Here is a 20,826-nt window from a genome sequence, read left to right on the forward strand (position 1 = left end):
ATTACAAGTTTGTCGGCACTTTGAATTCTGGTCAGTCTCCTGGAAACAGCCAAACCCGGATTCGTCCATCAGACCGTCAGACAGTGAGGCCAGACTCCACCTCACAAAGAACACGTCTCCACAGCTGCTGCTCTACTTCACTCCAGCCGACACCTGGTCATTAACTTCTTTCCTGAAGCTCCAGACACACATCAGGTGTGCAACAGATACGAGCTGACTTTGACATGCTACATGCTTCAGTTAATCTGTCAGTTAATTAGTAGGTATTTAAATTAACAGCATTCATAGTAATAGAAAAATCTTGATCAGGTATTTCACACACTTCTGTCCTTTGTGGCCGCAGCCTGCGAAACACGACCCGAGCTGGGCTTTGTTATCATTCTAGCTGTGGAACCAAAGTCAGGAGCTAGAAGAGGCTAAAAAGCTGCAGAACCGGTGAGCACTGACCGTGGGTCCAAACCTAAAGGCGAAGCCTTTTACATCAGTGATTTGATTTGATGGGAAATCAATGGTTACTGGAGATTCCTAAAGAAACAATCCAAAGTAAAGCTCAGAAATAGAAACTTAGCACAACTTAATTACCGGAGTCAATCTGTGCTTTGTCCCATCATTACGTAGCTCATTAATGAAGACCCACAGGTCAAAGGTCATTTCAGCCTGTCAACATGTGTGTCCCTGAGGCATCTTCATGTCAGCCACAGTTTCCACTAATTCCCTCTGAAGCAAATTAGTGTCGGAGCTGTTAACCAGTGAGACCAATCAGCCTGAGCGGACCTCACTGGTCCCACTGGTCCTCAGAGGGTCATAATGACCTCCCCTCAGACCGCTCTGACACAACACCTCAGGGTGGACACACTCGTCTGTTTGGTCTAACTAAACTAACTATCGAGAACATTAGTTTAAAGTAATAATCCCGGAGACGTTCATGTAAATAAATGTCTGTACGTCTCTCTCTCTCTCTGAATGAGGTAACACATGGTGACTGAGCCTATGGCCCACTGATGAAAGCCTTTACATTTGCAGTATATAGTATTATTATGGGCTGGGTGTCTGTGGCGGCGCCCAGTTAGTGACGCGTTTTCCATCAGCCAGCAGTGGTTGGTCTGCCAGAGAGGGTAGGCGGAGCTAAGCGGCTGCTTTCCCGCTCTCTGCAAGTGTTGCGAGTAAACAGTAATCTACTACGGCTGAACAAACAAAGAAAAGATGGATGACTACAGATACAACTTCAACAAGAAGTGAAAATCCAAAGAAGAAGAAACAAACTCGACGCTCAGATGAAGCAAACAGTCTGAAAAGGAAAGCGACCGTCAGCCAGGAAAATCAAGAGTTACAGCCGGAGCCGACCGTGGACGTCACACACAGGAAGTGTGCTCCTGCAGTTACCGTTTATCACCATTAGGGGGCGCCCAAGAGAACAAAACTGAGATCTTCTAGATTATAAATTTAACTCGGATATTAATTTAACATCAAACACTTGTACACGCCTGTTGGGCGTGTTTCCTGTCAGTTGTGTTTCCTGTCGGGCGTGTTTCCTGACGGTCGTGTTTCCTGTCGGGCGTGTTTCCTGTCGGGCGTGTTTCCTGTCAGGCGTGTTTCCTGTCAGTTGTGTTTCCTGTCGGGCGTGTTTCCTGTCAGTCGTGTTTCCTATCGGTCGTGTTTCCTGTCAGTTGTGTTTCCTGTCGGGTGTGTTTCCTGACGGTCGTGTTTCCTGTCGGGCGTGTTTCCTGACGGTCGTGTTTCCTGTCGAGCGTGTTTCCTGTCGGGCGTGTTTCCTGTCAGGCGTGTTTCCTGTCAGTTGTGTTTCCTGTTGGGCGTGTTTCCTGTCAGGTGTGTTTCCTGTCGGTTGTGTTTCCTGTCGGGCGTGTTTCCTTATGGTCGTGTTTCCTCACGGTCGTGTTCCCAGACGGTCGTGTTTCCTGCCGGTCGTGTTTCCTGTCAGTTGTGTTTCCTGTCGGGCATGTTTCCTGTCGGGCATGTTTCCTGTCGGGCGTGTTTCCTGACTGTCGTGATTCCTGTCGGGCGTGTTTCCTCACGGTCGTGTTTCCTGTCGGGCGTCTTTCCTGACGGGCGTGTTTCCTGCCGGTCGTGTTTCCTGATGGTCGTGTTTCCTGATGGTCGTGTTTCCTGTCAGTCGTGTTTCCTGTCAGTCGTGTTTCCTATTGGGCGTGTTTCCTGTCGGGCGTGTTTCCTGTCAGGCGTGTTTCCTGTCAGTTGTGTTTCCTGTCGGGCGTGTTTCCTGTCAGGTGTGTTTCCTGTCGGTTGTGTTTCCTGTCGGGCGTGTTTCCTTATGGTCGTGTTTCCTTATGGTCGTGTTTCCTGCCGGTCGTGTTTCCTGTCGGTCGTGTTTCCTGATGGTCGTGTTTCCTGTCGGGCGTCTTTCCTGTCGGGCGTCTTTCCTGACGGGCGTGTTTCCTGTCGGGCGTCTTTCCTGTCGGGCGTCTTTCCTGACGGGCGTGTTTCCTGTCGGTCGTGTTTCCTGATGGTCGTGTTTCCTGTCAGTCGTGTTTCCTGTCAGTCGTGTTTCCTATTGGGCGTGTTTCCTGTCGGGCGTGTTTCCTGTCAGGCGTGTTTCCTGTCAGTTGTGTTTCCTGTCGGGCGTGTTTCCTGTCAGGTGTGTTTCCTGTCGGTTGTGTTTCCTGTCGGGCGTGTTTCCTTATGGTCGTGTTTCCTTATGGTCGTGTTTCCTGCCGGTCGTGTTTCCTGTCGGTCGTGTTTCCTGATGGTCGTGTTTCCTGTCAGTCGTGTTTCCTGTCGGGCGTGTTTCCTGTCAGTCGTGTTTCCTATTGGGCGTGTTTCCTGGCAGGTGTGTTATACTATCGGTCGTGTTTCCTGTCAGTTGTGTTTCCTGTCGGGTGTGTTTCCTGACGGTCGTGTTTCCTGTCGGGCGTGTTTCCTGACGGTCGTGTTTCCTGTCGGGCGTGTTTCCTGTCGGGCGTGTTTCCTGTCAGGCGTGTTTCCTGTCAGTTGTGTTTCCTGTCGGGCGTGTTTCCTGTCAGGTGTGTTTCCTGTCGGTTGTGTTTCCTGTCGGGCGTGTTTCCTTATGGTCGTGTTTCCTCACGGTCGTGTTCCCAGACGGTCGTGTTTCCTGCCGGTCGTGTTTCCTGTCAGTTGTGTTTCCTGTCGGGCGTGTTTCCTGTCGGGCGTGTTTCCTGACTGTCGTGATTCCTGTTGGGCGTGTTTCCTCACAGTCGTGTTTCCTGTCGGGCGTCTTTCCTGACGGGCGTGTTTCCTGCCGGTCGTGTTCCCAGACGGTCGTGTTTCCTGATGGTCGTGTTTCCTGTCAGTCGTGTTTCCTGTCGGGCGTGTTTCCTGTCAGTCGTGTTTCCTATTGGGCGTGTTTCCTGGCAGGTGTTTTTTATACTATCGGTCGTGTTTCCTGTGAGGTGTGTTTCCTGACGGTCGTGTTTCCTGTTGGTCGTGTTTCCTGTCAGGTGTGTTTCCAGTCGGTCGTGTTTCCTGTCGGTCCTGTTTCCTGTCGGGCGTGTTTCCTGTCAGGTGTGTTTCCAGTCGGTCCTGTTTCCTGTCGGGCGTGTTTCCTGTCAGGTGTGTTTCCAGTCGGTCGTGTTTCCTGCCGGTCGTGTTTCCTGTCAGTCGTGTTCCTGATGGTCGTGTTTCCTGATGGTCGTGTTTCCTGTCAGGTGTGTTTCCTGTCGGTCGTGATTCCTGTTGGGCGTGTTTCCTCACGGTCGTGCTTCCTGTCGGGCGTGTTTCCTGTCGGTCGTGTTTCCTGTCGGGCATGTTTCCTGGCAGGTGTGTTATACTATCGGTCGTGTTTCCTGTCGGTCGTGTTTCCTATTGGGCGTGTTTCCTGGCAGGTGTGTTATACTATCGGTTAGCCCTAACCCTAACCCGTGTTACAGGACACAAAAGGGTGTTAACTCGAATGTGTTTGCAATGGGTTGAATAGGTTAACGAATAGAGGTCTTATATTGCCTTGTTCATAGTGAAAGCTCTGCCACAGGGTAGTAGGTTACCAGGTACACTTAGGAATCACAATAAAGACAACCTGTATCTGTCAAAGAAGTTCCTCCCAATCACTCCCTCCAGGTTCGTCCATCATTGGCTGCCGTGGACAGGTGTTTGCTCAGGGACGTTGGGTGTGATTTATCTGCCTTGATTTTTTTGACAAGTTACTTTTTCTATGATAAATTAATTCTGTGGACCCCAGTTATATTATCAAAGCGTGCAGAAGAGCCTCTCGTCTGTCAGTTAACTGTAGTAATTCCCACCTGACATGACGTAAGTGAGGGGAGGGTGCTGTGCTGTTACACTCTTCTCATGGAGACGTATAAAGCTGCAGGTTTTGCAGCAGCCTCCTATTAGTCCCTGCAGCAGGTAACACATGTTATACTGTGAGTAATGAATGTTTCTTTGTCAGTTAAAGAAATAATACAAATGTTTTTGAACATGCAGTAAGGACGGAGACTAAATGCTGGGTTTATGTTAGTTTCTTGATCCTTTAGTGAGCCGCTGTTTTCAGGATGAAGCTCATAAAAGGTGGAAACGATGCTTTTGTTTTCCTCTATAATGTGCTTGATTTAAGCAAAGGGTTCATTATGGGTTAAAAACAGAAGCAAACCTTTTTACATTTATCAGTTTATGTTTCATCACTTACAACATGGTAAATTCAACGTTAGATTACTTCATTCTCAGCACTTATGTAGATGTAGGAACTTTGAAATACTTGTATTTTATGTTAACTGCAATGTTGTACATTGTTGTTATTGTTGTCAACATATCTCTCATCGTGGTGATCTGCATGAACAGAAGCCTCCATGAGCCCATGTACCTGTTCCTGTGCAGCCTGTTTGTCAATGAGCTGTATGGCAGCACAGGGTTGTTTCCTCTGCTGCTGGTTCAGATCCTCTCTGACGTTCACACTGTTCCTGCCTCCTTCTGTTACCTGCAGATCTTCTGTTTGTACACATATGCTCAAGTAGAGTTTTGTAACTTAGCCGTCATGTCTTATGACAGGTACCTCGCCATCTGTTGCCCTCTACAATACAACACACGTATGACTTTTAACAAGGCGGTCATTTTTATAGCTGTAATATGGCTGTACTCTTTTGTTAAGTTCATTATTACCTTGTTTCTAAACATCGCTTTGCCCCTTTGTGGAAACATCATAAACAGTTTGTACTGTCACAACTATCTTGTTGTGAAGTTAGCATGTTCTGACACTCAAGTGAATAACTTTTATGGACTTTTTGGCATTGTTCTCACCATCTTAGTCCCTCTGCTTCCGATCATGTTCTCTTACACAAAAATCCTCAATGTTTGTTTTTCTGCCTCCACGCTGACCAGGCGAAAAGCTGTCAGCACATGCACACCTCACCTCGCTTCCCTCATTAACTTTTCTTTTGGTTGTTTGTTTGAAATTCTTCAGAGTAGATTTAATATGACCAGTGTTCCCAGCGTGCTACGCATCATTCTGTCGCTGTATTTCCTCCTAATACAGCCGCTTTTGAATCCTGTCATGTATGGGATGCAATTGTCAAAAATTCGAAATACATGTAAACATACTCTCTGTTATAAAATGTTGGCTAGTCGTAGAGAGATGTAGCTGTCGCAAAAGTGGATACCTTATAATGTCTTGTATTCCAGTGTTTGACTTTGCAAAATGTGAATCAACAGTCGCCGCGCTGTCAGTTAAGGAGACATGACACATTTCTTAATGAGATAATGCAGTGTGGGTTTGCATAGACGTGGCGCCTCCTCCGTTTTACAGTACGACGTTGGTAATATAACAGACAGAATAAGCCAGACACATTTTTGAATACTGTTGTCCAGCTCAGATATTTAACAGAGTTAATGTAGAGATTGTATTTAACCTAAATGTAAAGAAATAAGTACACCCTGAGTGTTCTGAAAATAATGTGTAATTTGGAAGCTGAGACTGTCAGAATGTGTCCTCCGTTTTTGTCTCCCTGTGGACATGGAAGAGTCCATTCTCACCACCAAGCCCTGCCACCAGCTGTTCTCCACACCATTTGGTCTGCCCATTTCAAAATGCTTCAGGAAACTACGGGGTAATTGGGCCACAGGGAATGTGATCACTTAAATGGTAAATGAATGACAACTGGAATGGTAAATATGCATGGAATTAAATAAAGTTCAAAATATAAATTATGAAGCAAATATTTAGACAATTAAAACCAATATGGTAAACAAAAAGTTAGTCTAAGATTTACAATGCGTGCAATGCGATAGTGTAGTCTGAAGAGGGTAGAGCAAAGTCTGAGGGAGGTAGAGCAAAGTCTGAAGGAGGTAGAGCAAAGTCTGTAGGAGGTAGAGCAAAGTCTGAAGGAGGTAAAATAAAGTCTGAAGGAGGTAGAGCAAAGTCTGAGGGAGGTAAAATAAAGTCTGAAGGAGGGAGAGCAAAGTCTGAAGGAGGTAGAGCAAAGTATGTAGGAGGTAAAATAAAGTCTGAAGGAGGTAGAGCAAAGTCTGAAGGAGGTAAAATAAAGTCTGAAGGAGGTAGAGCAAAGTCTGAAGGAGGTAGAGCAAAGTATGTAGGAGGTAAAATAAAGTCTGAAGGAGGTAGAGCAAAGTCTGAAGGAGGTAAAATAAAGTCTGAAGGAGGTAGAGCAAAGTCTGAGGGAGGTAAAATAAAGTCTGAAGGAGGTAGAGCAAAGTCTGAAGGAGGTAGAGCAAAGTCTGTAGGAGGTAGAGCAAAGTCTGAAGGAGGTAGAGCAAAGTATGTAGGAGGTAAAATAAAGTCTGAAGGAGGTAGAGCAAAGTCTGAAGGAGGTAAAATAAAGTCTGAAGGAGGTAGAGCAAAGTCTGAAGGAGGTAGAGCAAAGTATGTAGGAGGTAAAATAAAGTCTGAAGGAGGTAGAGCAAAGTCTGAAGGAGGTAAAATAAAGTCTGAAGGAGGTAGAGCAAAGTCTGAAGGAGGTGGAGAGGTAAAGCAAACAGGTACCCTTGATTGGTATATAACTGGGGTTGATACAGAGAACTGACAACAGTCAGTCTAAAGCAGGGGTCTCCAACCCTGCTCCTGGAGAGCTACCTTCCTGCATGTTTTAGGTTTCTCCTTACACTAACGCACCTGATTTGAATCATCTGCTCGTTATCAATCCCTTGACACGCTTCAGTTGTTTGATAACGGGCAAAACATACGAATCAGGTGTGTTAGAGTAAGGAGAAAGTGTTGGAGACCCCAGGTCTAAAGACTAAAATCTAAGTCTGTTTCTTGATTTGTCGGTGTGTAGCAGAAAAAAACATTTGAATCTCACCTCTGAGCTGCTCCGTGTCTGTTAGACCTCTCTGTAGTATAGATACGTTTAGGTTCCAATACAGCGGTTGTGAAAAATGCCATGTATTGTATTCACTGCACCTAGTGAAGAAAAATCACCAGTTTTATGCAACAGTATGGGAACATATCAAAACCATTTTCATGAGTAAATTATTAAGCTATTAAACGATTAGTGTCAAGCTGTGAGTCAGGCTAAAGCCAGCTGAATCACCCTAAAGAAGGTGGAGGTCTCCCAGCTACGGCTTTTACTGTCACGAGTTTCTAGTTTGTTCTGGTTTTTCTTGTATTTCGGTGTTCAGTTGTTGTTTCTTGTGTTACCTCGTCACTTTGTCCCTTGTCATGAGTTTTCATCGTTTAGTTTTGTATTTAGTTTATTCTGTGTTCTTGTCAGTATTTAGTCTTGTTAAGTATTTCACGTGTGTCTTTTTGATTAGATCATTTCCTGTTTTACTTTGTCACCTTGTCTCTCGTGTTGGTCCGTTTCCTGCTTGTTTGATCATGTGCCCTGCCCTGATTGTTTTCACCTGCCCCCTGATTGTCTCACCTGTGTCTGATTAGCCTCACCTCCTCAGTTTATTTAGTCTTTGTGCTCCCCTGTCTTGTTGCCTGTTCATTGTCGTCCTTCTCTGGAGTTAGTCTTTGTCTCTGACCTGCACTTGGTTCCTTGTGTTTTCTTCCCTGGATATTCTTTGTGCTTCCCCTGACCCCTCGTGTCCCTTGGATTACCTGTTCCTGGTTTTGTTGTAAGTTTTTTGCTCTGCCTTTTGATTTTCCTTTTGTTGGATTTTAGATTTTGTTTTTTTTGCATTTTTTGCCTTTTGTTTATTAAACTTATGATATCAAAGGCTGCATCTGGGTCCTCACCTTTTGTTTAAATTGAAACCCTGACATTTACCACCTGTTGTAGAGTTTTTAGAGCTGTTTGGATTGACAGAGAGGTATAAAGTATTAAGTGCATCTATCTGTACTGCACTCAGGACGGTCCTGACCTTCACACAAAAAATCACACTTTGTTTTTGTGTATAAACAGTCATTTTTTTAAAGGTTAAGTGTTAAATATATAAAATCGATTCCAACAGAACCGTTGGGCTGAGAGAGAAAGAAGTCAAACGAAATAAAGCTGTCAGCTAAGGTGCTCAAGCAATGAGCAAGTACTGAGCAACAGTGGCGAGGAAAAACTTGTTTCCAACAGGCAGGAACCTTGAGCAGAACCACAGAACCACCAACAGGCAGACAGCTTGAGCAGAACCACAGAACCATCAACAGGCAGGAACCTTGAGTAAAACCAGAGAACCACAGAACCATCAACAGGCAGAAAGCTTGAGCAGAACCACAGAACCATCAACAGGCAGGAACCTTGAGCAGAACCAGGGAACCATCAACAGGCAGAAAGCTTGAGCAGAACCACAGAACCATCAACAGGCAGGAACCTTGAGCAGAACCACAGAACCATCAACAGGCAGGAACCTTGAGCAGAACCAGAGAACCACAGAACCATCAACAGGCAGAAAGCTTGAGCAGAACCACAGAACCATCAACAGGCAGGAACCTTGAGCAGAACCAGGGAACCATCAACAGGCAGAAAGCTTGAGCAGAACCATCAACAGGCAGGAACCTTGAGCAGAACCACAGAACCATCAACAGGCAGAAAGCTTGAGCAGAACCACAGAACCATCAACAGGCAGAAAGCTTGAGCAGAACCACAGAACCATCAACAGGCAGGAACCTTGAGCAGGACCACAGAACCATCAACAGGCAGGAACCTTGAACAGAACCACAGAACCATCAACAGGCAGAAAGCTTGAGCAGAACCACAGAACCATCAACAGGCAGACAGCTTGAGCAGAACCACAGAACCAGCAACAGGCAGACAGCTTGAGCAGAACCAGAGAACCAGCAACAGGCAGACAGCTTGAGCAGAACCAGAGAACCATCAACAGGCAGGAACCTTGAGCAGAACCACAGAACCATCAACAGGCAGGAACCTTGAGCAGAACCACAGAACCATCAACAGGCAGGAACCTTGAGCAGAACCAGAGAACCATCAACAGGCAGGAACCTTGAGCAGAACCACAGAACCATCAACAGGCAGACAGCTTGAGCAGAACCACAGAACCACCAACAGGAAGGAACCTTGAGCAGAACCACAGAACCATCAACGGGCAGAAAGCTTGAGCAGAACCAGAGAACCATCAACAGGCAGGAACCTTGAGCAGAACCATCAACAGGCAGGAACCTTGAGAAGAACAAGAGAACCATCAACAGGCAGAGAGCTTGAGCAGAACCAGAGAACCATCAACAGGCAGGAACCTTGAGAAGAAAAAGAGAACCATCAACAGGCAGAAACCTTGAGCAGAACCAGAGAACCGTCAACAGGCAGAAACCTTGAGCAGAACCACAGAACCATCAACAGGCAGAGAGCTTGAGCAGAACCACAGAACCATCAACAGGCAGGAACCTTGAGCAGAACCACAGAACCATCAACAGGCAGGAACCTTGAGCAGAACCACAGAACCATCAACAGGCAGGAACCTTGAGCAGAACCAGAGAACCATCAACAGGCAGGAACCTTGAGCAGAACCACAGAACCATCAACAGGCAGAGAGCTTGAGCAGAACCACAGAACCATCAACAGGCAGAAAGCTTGAGCAGAACCACAGAACCATCAACAGGCAGGAACCTTGAGCAGAACCACAGAACCATCAACAGGAAGGAACCTTGAGCAGAACCACAGAACCATCAACAGGCAGAAAGCTTGAGCAGAACCACAGAACCATCAACAGGAAGGAACCTTGAGCAGAACCACAGAACCATCAACAGGCAGGAACCTTGAGCAGAACCACAGAACCATCAACAGGCAGGAACCCTGAGCAGAACCAGGGAACCATCGTTGGTAGACAGCCATCTGCTGTGGATGAGCCGAGAATGTGAGATAGAGAGGAAAGAAATACAGACAGACAGACTGAATAAAATAACGATTGATCATAGAGACTAATGATAAAAAATGCCAACGTTAATAATAATAAAATAATAATAATTCATCCATTAATCCTCAGCGTTTATCCATAGAGGGTCGCAGTGAGTTGGCTGGAGCCGATCCCTGCTCTGGGCAGAAGGCGGTACATCCAGGACAGGTTGCCAGTCAGTCATGGGGCTGACACTAACGATTACTTACACTCATATTCACACCTACGGGCAATTTAGAGTCACCTAACCACCAGACAAGCATGTCTTTGGACTGTAGTAGGAAGTGAATACCCAGAGGGAACCCATGCATGCACGTGGAGAACATGCTAACCCCGCACAAAAACACCCCTGCTGACGAGTGGAGTCGTTACCATGACCTTCTTGCTGTGAGGCAACAGTGCTGACCACCACACCATCACGCTACCCTATCAATAATTATACTAATAAAATAGTGAGAATAATATTACTGATATTAGCAATAATAGCTATATGAATGAAAATACAGTTGAATGATGAAGATAATTCTAACAGTGGAAGTCGAGCAGGTCCACAGCGACAGGTGGTCGGCATCAGTGATACCGTTAAACCTGCAAGACGAGAGCACAACAAACTCAGGAAGATACAGAGTTAGAATCATGCATTAACATGACTGCATACACACAATATGAATGAATAAAGAGAGAGAGAGGGACAGGAGCTCTGTGTGTCCGATCCCCCGGCAGTCTAAACCTATAGCAGCATAACTCTGGGCTGGTCCCAGCCTGAGCCAGGCCTAACTATAAGCTTTATCACAGAGGAAGGTTTTAAGTCGACTCTTAGAGTAGAGAGAGTGTCTGCCTGCATCCTGGGAGCGGGTAATATGGCACTATGAGCTCTTTAAGATATGATGGTGCCTGACCATTAAGAGCTTTGTAAGTAAGAAGAAGGATTTTAAATTCTATTCTAGATTTTACAGGAAGCCAGTGCAGAGAGGCTAATACAGGAGAGATGTGCTCTCTCTTCCTAGTTCTTGTCAGCACACGTGCGGCAGCATTTTGTACCAGCTGCTGAGTTTTTAGTGACTTATTAGAGCAGCCTGATAGTAACGAGTTACAATAATCCAGACTGGTTTTTTTTTGTTTCCACTGAGAATGAACCGGCACTCGGAAAACAGGTTCCAGAGCGGCTCCGACTCTTTGCTGGTATAGAACCACGAAGTGCTTACATCAGGGGTGAGGGGCAGGGTTGCTGTGACCAAAGAGACCAAACGATAGTGTCCGTTTTTCTACATTCAGCTACACAAAACAAGGAAGGTTATGGATAGAAAGGAGAAGCAGACGTCGGCCGAGCAGACAAGCTGCCTCCTTGCAGTTTGGTGCTCGGTGACAGACCGGCGTGCCGACTCAGTGGGGCTTTAAACTCGGTGACGGTCATTCTGGAGTCGGTGGTGGAGGACTCGTTACACTTTCAGAGCTCTGATAAAGGTAAGTTATGTTTTGGTTTGCCTTGCTAACAGACATGCATTACTAGGCTGTGTTTGGCGTGCTACTCATTTTCAAATCGATGTTACGTTAAACCCTGTAGTTATGTTTGGGTAATGTTAGCTCACCGACAGCTAGCTAGCGTCACCTAAGTAACGATAGCTTGCGTTAACATACTACTAACGTAAGCATGCTACATTTTGCCACTGGCTCTTAAACTAACGTCACTTAACATTTGACTCCTAGGCAAGCATTGCGTGCAACGGAAAAGTTTTGTTGATTGTTCTCATTGTGTTTTTACAGAATTGTCTGCAGTCTATGACGCCGATGCCGATGCCGATGCGACGCTGCAGCCACCGCTGATGTTAGCTCGCCTGCACCATGGAGCAGCTCTGCCACAGTTAAACTCCATGTTGTATAAACACATGTATAAACGTTGTTTAAAAAATAAAAATGAAACAAGAGACCGTCTGTGATTCAGTGCTTTTTCAATCAACAGAGAAACAAATGATGACAATATTGATCGCTTTGACACGAAGAGAACAGGTTTGTTAGACTGTGTAGTTTTGTCACTCGTCCCTTCTTAGGTGAAGTTATCGCCATGTTCGCCACATATGTAGAAGTACGCAGCAGGTTTCAGTCTGCCAGTATCTGAAGAAGGTTTCATGAGCAGATGTTGCATTGGGTACGCCGGCGGGCCACCGATCAGGTAATTACCTTTACCTTTCTTCTCATAAGAAGTCACCGTCCATGGAAAGCACGACGAGTAGCACAAATGTGTTGGACAGGTTGTCTTTGGGATCTAATGTGAAAGAGGAGCAACAACGGCAAACATAGCATGTAGTCCGTCATTGTTAACGTGAGCAACAAAACGTCTCCTGCCTACCTGAACGCCCTCATCCAGGTCTACACTCCGTCCCGCCCACTACACTCTGCCAATGAAAGGTGCCTGGTGCTCCCATCACAACAGAGTCTCTAGCTAGACTCTTCTCCTCTGTCGCCCCCCGGTGGTGGAACGAGCTACCAAACTCTATTTGGTCCGCAGAGTCCCTTTCACCTTTAAGAAGAAGCTAAAGACCCAGCTCTTTATGACCTGATGACTACATTGACGTTGTTGATGTTGTTGTTGATGATTAAAAAAAGGAAACGCCCTGTGCACTTCCTGTCAGCACCAGTGTCCGATCACACTTAAAGCTGTGTGTTGGCTCTTCCTGACTCCGCCCCCTCCTGTCTCGATTGTTGCTCGTGTTGTATTAACTCTCAGATGTACGTCGCTTTGGACAAAAGCGTCTACATGAAACTGTAACATTGTAACATATCCTGCACACTCATTCCAAGCATGTCAAACCTACTCCATTAGATCAGCAGGTTTCCCCCCTGCCCTCCATGACACCAAGGACATTCCTGCCAACCAGCAACCCAACAGGCAGCCCGTCCTCCAGCAGTGTATATCCCATCTCCCAGGACACCTTTCCAACCCACAATCATGCGGGCTAAGATGCAAAAAGGGCAGATTGTGCTGGCATGGTACCAGAAAGAGGAAAATTATGAGTGCTGTTGCAGCGGAACTACTGCGTCCCAATCTTGGAATGTTCTGGTTCAGGCCTCTCAGGCTCGTTAATGAGTATTTGGCTGGTGGAGGATGATTGTTTCTTTTACCAGCTCATCCACGTTCTGTGGGCCCTCTCTAATGTCTGTGTCGTATAACCTCTGCTGTGCTGCCATGATGTTATATATAGTTATATCATTTGTAATACTTATATTATTACTTCTGGTGGCTACCGAGATTGGTCAGAGCTTCTGTGGACTATTATTAGCTAATGAGAGCTAGTTCGGGGAGCTCTGGGGCGAGCTGCCGCTGTAACGAGGAACTAAAACCCACTGATGGTCATTGTGGTGGGGCGACTTGCTGCTGTTACGGGGGGCTGTCAGTGATTCCCTGCTTGACCACAAGTGAACAATTTGCCGACACTCGCGTCTGCCAGCCTCGCGTCTGCCAGCTTCGCTGGTCACTTATTGGCGTGAAATGAGGAGTCACAAGGTTCATATAGTCAAAGTCCGTCGCCGTTTTCTTCAAATGCATGATTATGACATAACAATGGGCTGCTCCGGAGCACACGCCAACCTGTCAGCTTTAGCAGCCCGCAGCAGCAGACCCCCGGAGCTTCCCCAAACAAAGCTGCTGTAGCGCACACAGCTAATAACCATTACTACTGATATAACTAACTGTCATTAGCTCTGGTAGCTACCAGAAGCTCCATGCAGAGAAAGAAATGTCAAAATGTCTTAAAATGATAAATAAAACATTTATCCAAGGATGACCGTCTGACTGAACTACAAAACATGTTTTTGGCCAGAACACAAATGCAGTTATTCTAATTCTGACAAAAAGTGACACAAAATGGCGGATGGGATAAATGATGCTACCGCAGGAACTTCGTCCACAGAGTCGAACATTTGGAGGACTCATGGCGTTTCCAGTGGTCTAAGTCATTTCACCCCCAAACACACTGTAGGATGTACTGTATGTGTTTAATGTCATTATGTTCTGTACATCTTTAACCAATAATTATATTTAACCAACAACAAATTACAAATGTGACCATTTCTGACACAAGCTTTGTTCAGATGTTTACTTCACAACAGATCATTCTGACAAGCATGACCGCCTTCATGCACACGCCCTGTTATCAGATTATCATTGTATGTGCATGACATGACTTTAAACACGAGCACTTACATTTTAGCAAAGAGAAGACTTTTACATATGATGTGTATCTTTGTCAAATTCAGTCCATAGAGCACAGGGTTGTAGAGCGGCTGGCAAACGAGAAAGTACAAGGACAGAAAAATACGCACCATGATGGGAGCACCGCTCATATTCAACCTGCTCTGCACTATTTCTAAGAAACACCCACAAGAGAAGTTGAGCAGGGAGGCCAGGTGCGGCGTGCAGGTGCTGACAGCCTTCTGTCTCGTCTGTTTGGATCCAGAGAAACACACTTTAAGGATCTTGGTGTAAGTGTAAAGGATGAGAACTGTAAGACCAAATAACACCGTGAAAGTGTAAATGAGTCCATACACATTATTGACTGTGGTGTCATAGCAGGCCAGTTTCACAAGAGAGTAGTTGTCACAGAACAATCTGTCGATGACGTTTCCACACAGCTGTAAAGACGCATTCAAGGATATCATGACAACAATTACAACAACAGGGAATAACCATATTACAGCAATAAGTATAGCAACCTTGTGTAACGTCATACAGGTGTTATATTGTAGAGGAAAACAGATGGCGAGGTACCTGTCATAAGACATGACGGCTAAGTTATAAAATTGTACATTTACATACATATACAAACAGAAGATCTGCAGGAAGCAAAGAGGAGCAGGGACAGTGTGAACGTCAGAGAGGATCTGAACCAGCAGCAGAGGAAACAACCCTGTGCTGCCATACAGCTCGTTGACACACAGGCTGCACAGGAACAGGTACATGGGCTCATGGAGGCTTCTGTTCCTGCAGATCACCACGATGAGCAGCAGGTTGGCACAGATGATAGAAATATAAAGACACATTAAAACTGAGAAGAACACGTATTTCAAAAGTCCGATATCTAAGTAGCCACTGAAAGTGAAAAAAGAAACCTGTGAAGAGTTCATCATCATTCACATCACAACCAGAGTTCACAGAGATGTGCGCTTCATTTAACACGTGAACAGGAAAGACAGTCAGGATCAGTCACCACTCTGTCACTGTCAGTCTGTATGTCTGTCTCACACCTGTTCACACCTGTTCAGTCTGCTGTGCTGCTGCAGTCATGCTTAGACTGCCTCACTGAGAGGAAACTGCTTCTGCTTCTTTAAGCTCTGAGGTCAGATGATGACATCAGGTCTGACTTTATTACCAAAGGACACATCTACATGAAAAAACACCTGCTCATGGAATCATGTAAACAGGTAAATAGAATCTAAAGTAAGGAAACAAACGGAGACTCCCTCTTTCTCCTTACAAATCATGTAGCAAGTCTCGATCCTGCTCCCCTCCCTCCCTCTCTCTCCCCCCCTCTCCCTCTCTCCCTCTCTCTGCCCGTCCAGTCTCTTCAGATGTCCAACATGCCGCAGTAACTTGGCAGGTCACAAATTAAAACTATTCAAGTAATTTTAGTAAACGTGTCATTTTATAGCTCCACCTCCAACATGCTCGGCTCAGTTTCAGACACTCTCGTTTATTCTCAAAGAAGCTGGAAGAAGCTCGACACAGAGAGACACAGAGAGACACAGAGACACAGAGAGACAGAGACACAGAGAGACACAGAGAGACACAGAGACACAGAGAGACACAGAGAGACACAGACACACAGAGACACAGAGACAGAGAGACACAGAGAGACACAGAGAGACACAGACACACAGAGACACAGAGAGACACAGAGAGACACAGAGACACAGAGAGACACAGAGAGACACAGACACACAGAGACACAGAGACAGAGAGACACAGAGAGACACAGAGAGACACAGACACACAGAGACACAGAGAGACACAGAGAGACACAGAGAGACACAGACACACAGAGACACAGAGAGACACAGAGAGACACACACACACAGAGACACAGAGAGACACAGAGAGACACAGACACACAGAGACACAGAGAGACACAGAGAGACACAGAGACACAGAGACAGAGAGACACAGAGAGACAGAGAGACAGAGACACACAGAGACACAGAGAGACACACAGAGACACACAGAGACACACAAAGACACAGAGAGACACACAGAGACACACAGAGACACACAGAGACACAGAGACACACAGAGACACAGAGACAGAGAGACACAGAGAGACAGAGACACACAGAGAGACAGAGACACACAGAGACACAGAGACAGAGACAGAGAGAGACACAGAGACACAGACACAGAGAGACAGGGACACAGAGAGACAGACACAGAGACACAGACACAGAGAGACACACAGAGACACAGAGAGACAAAGAGACAGAGACACAGACACAGAGAGACACACAGAGAGACAGACACAGAGAGACACACAGAGACACAGAGAGACAGAGACACAGAGAGACACAGACACAGACACAGAGAGACACAGAGACACAGAGAGACACAGAGACACAGAGAGACACAGACACACAGAGACACACAGAGAGACACAGAGACACAGAGAGACAGAGACACACAGAGAGACAGAGACAGACACAGAGACACACAGAGAGACACAGAGACACAGAGAGACAGAGACAGACACAGAGAGACAGAGAGAGACACAGAGACACAGAGAGACACAGAGAGACAGAGACAGACACAGACAGACACAGAGACACAGAGAGAGACACAGAGAGACACAGAGACACAGAGAGACACAGAGAGACAGAGACAGAGAGACACAGAGACACAGACACAGAGAGACACACAGAGAGACAGACACAGAGAGACACACAGAGACACAGAGAGACACAGACACAGAGAGACAGACACAGAGAGACACACAGAGACAGAGACACAGAGACAGAGACACAGAGACACAGAGACGGTTTGGCGGTGTGAATGGCGAGGGATGCAGACACACTCCCAAAGATGAATACAGAATGAAATAAGCTTCATCTTGTATTTCCCTCCTCATAGTGTGACTGCCCAAGACAAACCGCTGCAGGTCCCACTGATGACACCACAAAAGTGAATGTTCAGTGTTTGACCTGAGACTTTCTGCTGTGTGTGTGTCATGGCTAACTGTCACTGGTGTGGGCTGCGGTGATAGCATGACTGCACAGCGCCGCCCTGTGATGACCGTGAGGAACAGAATGAACAATGGCAGCGTGACTCTGGGCTCTCAGCTTCTACCATGCTCTCTGCTCCAGTGGTGACTTTAAGTTTAGTCGGCTGAACCGCTATTGAAGCACACTTTGGTATCACTGTGGTTCAACCTGTTCTGCCGTCTACGGTGAGTGAGTCTTTAACTGACGGCGCTGTCAGCAGCCGGGCAGCAGGGACGCTCCCTGGTGTGCTGGGATTTTACAGGTGAATATGTAGAAGCTTTGATGTCAGGTTAACAATAAACACATCTTCAATTCACTTTGCTTCACTGTCACTTAAACGTTTCATATCTAATCAGGGGTCAATAACTTCTCCGGCCTCCAGAGCCTTTAAGCACAATGACAACGAGGGTTACGTGTGTGTACACTCCAGATGTTGCAGTTCATCTGGCGGTAATGTTTCTTTTTTACTGTGTGGGATTTACATTCTGGTTGTTCAATTGGCCTCTCAACACTTCTCTCAGTGCTTAGTTGGGGGCGGCTGTGGCTCAGTGGTAGAGTCAAAGGTCGGGGGTTCGATCCCCAGCTCCCTCAGGCTACATGTCGAAGCGTCCTTGGGCGAGACACTGAACCCCATGTTGCTCCTGGAGCCAACGGTGTGTGAATGTGACGCCTGATTGACAGTCGGGCACTTTGTGCAGCAGCCTCTGCCATCAGTGTGTGAATGTGACATGTAGTGTCAAAGCACTTTATAAGTGCAGGCCATTTCCCATTGAGTTGAATTAATGTGAATGTATTATTTATTTTATTGACCTCAGTCTGTTTTAGTCCACATCACGTGAAACATCAGTGAACGATGAAATGTGACAAACTGAAGCAGAGAAAACGTCGCCTTCATTTGAGCTTTAGGTGCGATGTGTGTGTAATAAGAGATGCATCGTAGACAGGTGAAGTCATTACGTGAAATAATAGTACAAAATATATCAGCCAGCTCCCTTTGAATGTAATCGTGTTCCTAACTTAAGATGTCGGCAGAAGGACAGGATCATGTTTTTCATTTCTGAACTCTTTAAAAGAAAACAAAAAATCTGAATAACTGTTGTTTTTATTCATTTTGTTTTGACCTTTTTATTCTCACATCACATAAAAATAAGACCTTGTTGTTTACACGTGAAAATGTTACATTTTACCAAAGATCAGACTTTTACACAAGATGCGGATTTTGGTCAAGTTCAGGCCGTACAACACGGGGTTAAAGAGCGGTTGGCATGTCAGCCAGTACAATGATAAAAAAACACGACACATATAAGGCACATGTTTCATATCAAAGCGACTCGACACTATCTCAAAGAAAGCCCCAAAAGAAAAGTTCAAGAGGGAAGCCAGGTGAGGCGTGCAGGTGCTGACAGCTTTCTGTCGCGTCTGTTTGGATCCACAGAAACAAACCTGAAGGATCTTTGTGTACGTGTACAAGATAAAGATGACCACACAAATGGTTGCAAAGGTGTAAGCCATTCCATACATGTTATTGACGGTGGTGTTGAAGCAGGCCAGTTTGACGATGGAGTAGTTGTTACAGTAAACTTTGTTAATGATGTTCCCACACAGCGTCAGAGAGGCGCTCAAAGATATCAGCACAGTGATTGCTAGAAAAGGGTACAACCACGTCAGAGCAATAAGTACAGCAACCTTGTCAGATGTCATCAGTGTGTTATACTGTAGAGGAAAACAGATGGCGAGGTACCTGTCATAAGACATGACGGCTAAGTTACAAAACTCAACATTTGCATACGAGTACACGCAGAAGATCTGCAGGAAGCAAAGAGGAGCAGGGACAGTGTGAACGTCAGAGAGGATCTGAACCAGCAGCAGAGGAAACAACCCTGTGCTGCCATACAGCTCACTGACACACAGGCTGCACAGGAACAGGTACATGGGCTCATGGAGGCTTCTGTTCCTGCAGATCACCACGATGAGCAGCAGGTTGGCTAAAACAATCAACATGTATAAGGACATGATAACTACGAAAGAAACGTACTCAAAGGTGCCGATGTCAAAGTAGGCACCGAGCGTGAAATATGAAACCTGTGTGGAGTTGATCATCAGCCTCTCTAATTACACTGGGTGATTGTATCTCTGTGTTGAACCAGGTGAGCCGTTGTAAAACACAGTGTTCACATTCTCCAAACCTGCTAAATATAAAGCAGACATTAGCTGGAGTCACACTGTCAGCTAATTGGTGACATTCACAACCCAAACAGCAACGACAGCTTCACCATGAAAGAGTAAAATACAGTTTCACAACACTGCGTTACAGGAGCGGCTTTACCTGCTGCAGGACCCTGGACAGAGAACAGGCTCCTGCTGAGCACCCCCACCACGTCTCCGCCTCTCTCTGTACATCATGCCTTAAGTAGTGTTTGCTACTTTCTTAGCTCCAAATATATTTAGTCCTTTGGGCCCCTCCGAGGTCAGCTGACCTGTGGCAGCGCTGAAGCTACAGAGATAAGATGAAGTAATGCTTTATTTCTATAAGTACACACACTCTTACCTCAGGTACAAGAACAGATACTTGAGTGAAAAAGAAGTTCTGCTGTCAGTCGTGTCCTGCAGTAACAGTGAACACTCTAAAGTCAGACGGGTCCCTCTGAAGGACCTTTCTAGCGGCTGTTTCTGTGCTAAGCTAACTGAAGCTAGCCTCATATTTTTAAGCTGAAATCATGTGAACTTGAAATCAAAGAACAATAAAGTGACAATAATGAACATTAAGGTGGCTCCGATGTGTAGATGGGGCCTGTCTGTCTCTTCTCTGGTTGGTCGCGTGTCTCCTGAGGACATTACAATAAACGAATCAAACGGTCAAACTGGAACAGGAAGCACTTCAAGAGCAACAATTTCTGACCATTGAAATTTGTTGACTTGTTGATGTTAACCTGTCCTTATTCAGTCCTCACGACGTGTAGCTCCCTCTGGGGGCCTGCAGTGGTGGTAGAGTGGTGTTTACTTGTTAGTTTAGTTTTGCTGACCTTCATGAAACATCAGTGTTAATCAATGCGACCTTTCATGATGAGGTCACTCGGTGTTCATTGGCTTGAAGAGTTTAAAAGAGGTCCACACAGGGTGCCGGTATACATGAGAGGGAGTCCCTGTGTGACGACAGCAGGACGACAGGTGAATGCTCACACTGACACAGTGTCACAGGTGGTGCATTGGTAAGCTAATGATAATGACTCAGTGCAGTGTTACTCTGCTTCATGTCTGTGTTATGTTGAAGCTGCACATTACTCAAACCTCAAACTTCAGTCTGCTTCCATTTGTACAGGTCTCCAAAACAAGCTAACATAGTCGATGGGATCAATAATC

General features: G+C 46.0%; 3 protein-coding genes across 3 annotated transcripts; 1 reads left to right on the top strand and 2 right to left on the bottom strand.

Annotated features, from left to right (window-relative positions):
• Positions 1-4,618: 4,618 nt before the first annotated feature.
• LOC138597359 (olfactory receptor 4B13-like) lies at positions 4,619-5,663 on the top strand. The gene is made up of 3 exons (XM_069668954.1): positions 4,619-5,270; positions 5,373-5,513; positions 5,605-5,663. Exons 1-3 carry the CDS (start codon positions 4,619-4,621, stop codon positions 5,661-5,663), a joined length of 852 nt encoding a protein of 283 aa, XP_069525055.1.
• Positions 5,664-14,421: 8,758 nt separating this feature from the next.
• LOC138597274 (olfactory receptor 11A1-like) lies at positions 14,422-15,351 on the bottom strand. The gene has a single exon (XM_069668855.1). The coding sequence runs from the start codon at positions 15,349-15,351 to the stop codon at positions 14,422-14,424; it is 930 nt and encodes a 309-aa protein (XP_069524956.1).
• Positions 15,352-18,642: 3,291 nt separating this feature from the next.
• On the bottom strand, positions 18,643-19,566 carry LOC138597319 (olfactory receptor 11A1-like). The gene has a single exon (XM_069668907.1). The coding sequence runs from the start codon at positions 19,564-19,566 to the stop codon at positions 18,643-18,645; it is 924 nt and encodes a 307-aa protein (XP_069525008.1).
• Positions 19,567-20,826: the final 1,260 nt, after the last annotated feature.

This window comes from Semicossyphus pulcher, unplaced genomic scaffold, assembly GCF_022749685.1.
Source record: "Semicossyphus pulcher isolate SPU_LCO1_2020_fin unplaced genomic scaffold, fSemPul1.0.p SCAF_19, whole genome shotgun sequence".
In the NCBI taxonomy this organism is placed as follows: domain Eukaryota; kingdom Metazoa; phylum Chordata; class Actinopteri; order Labriformes; family Labridae; genus Semicossyphus; species Semicossyphus pulcher.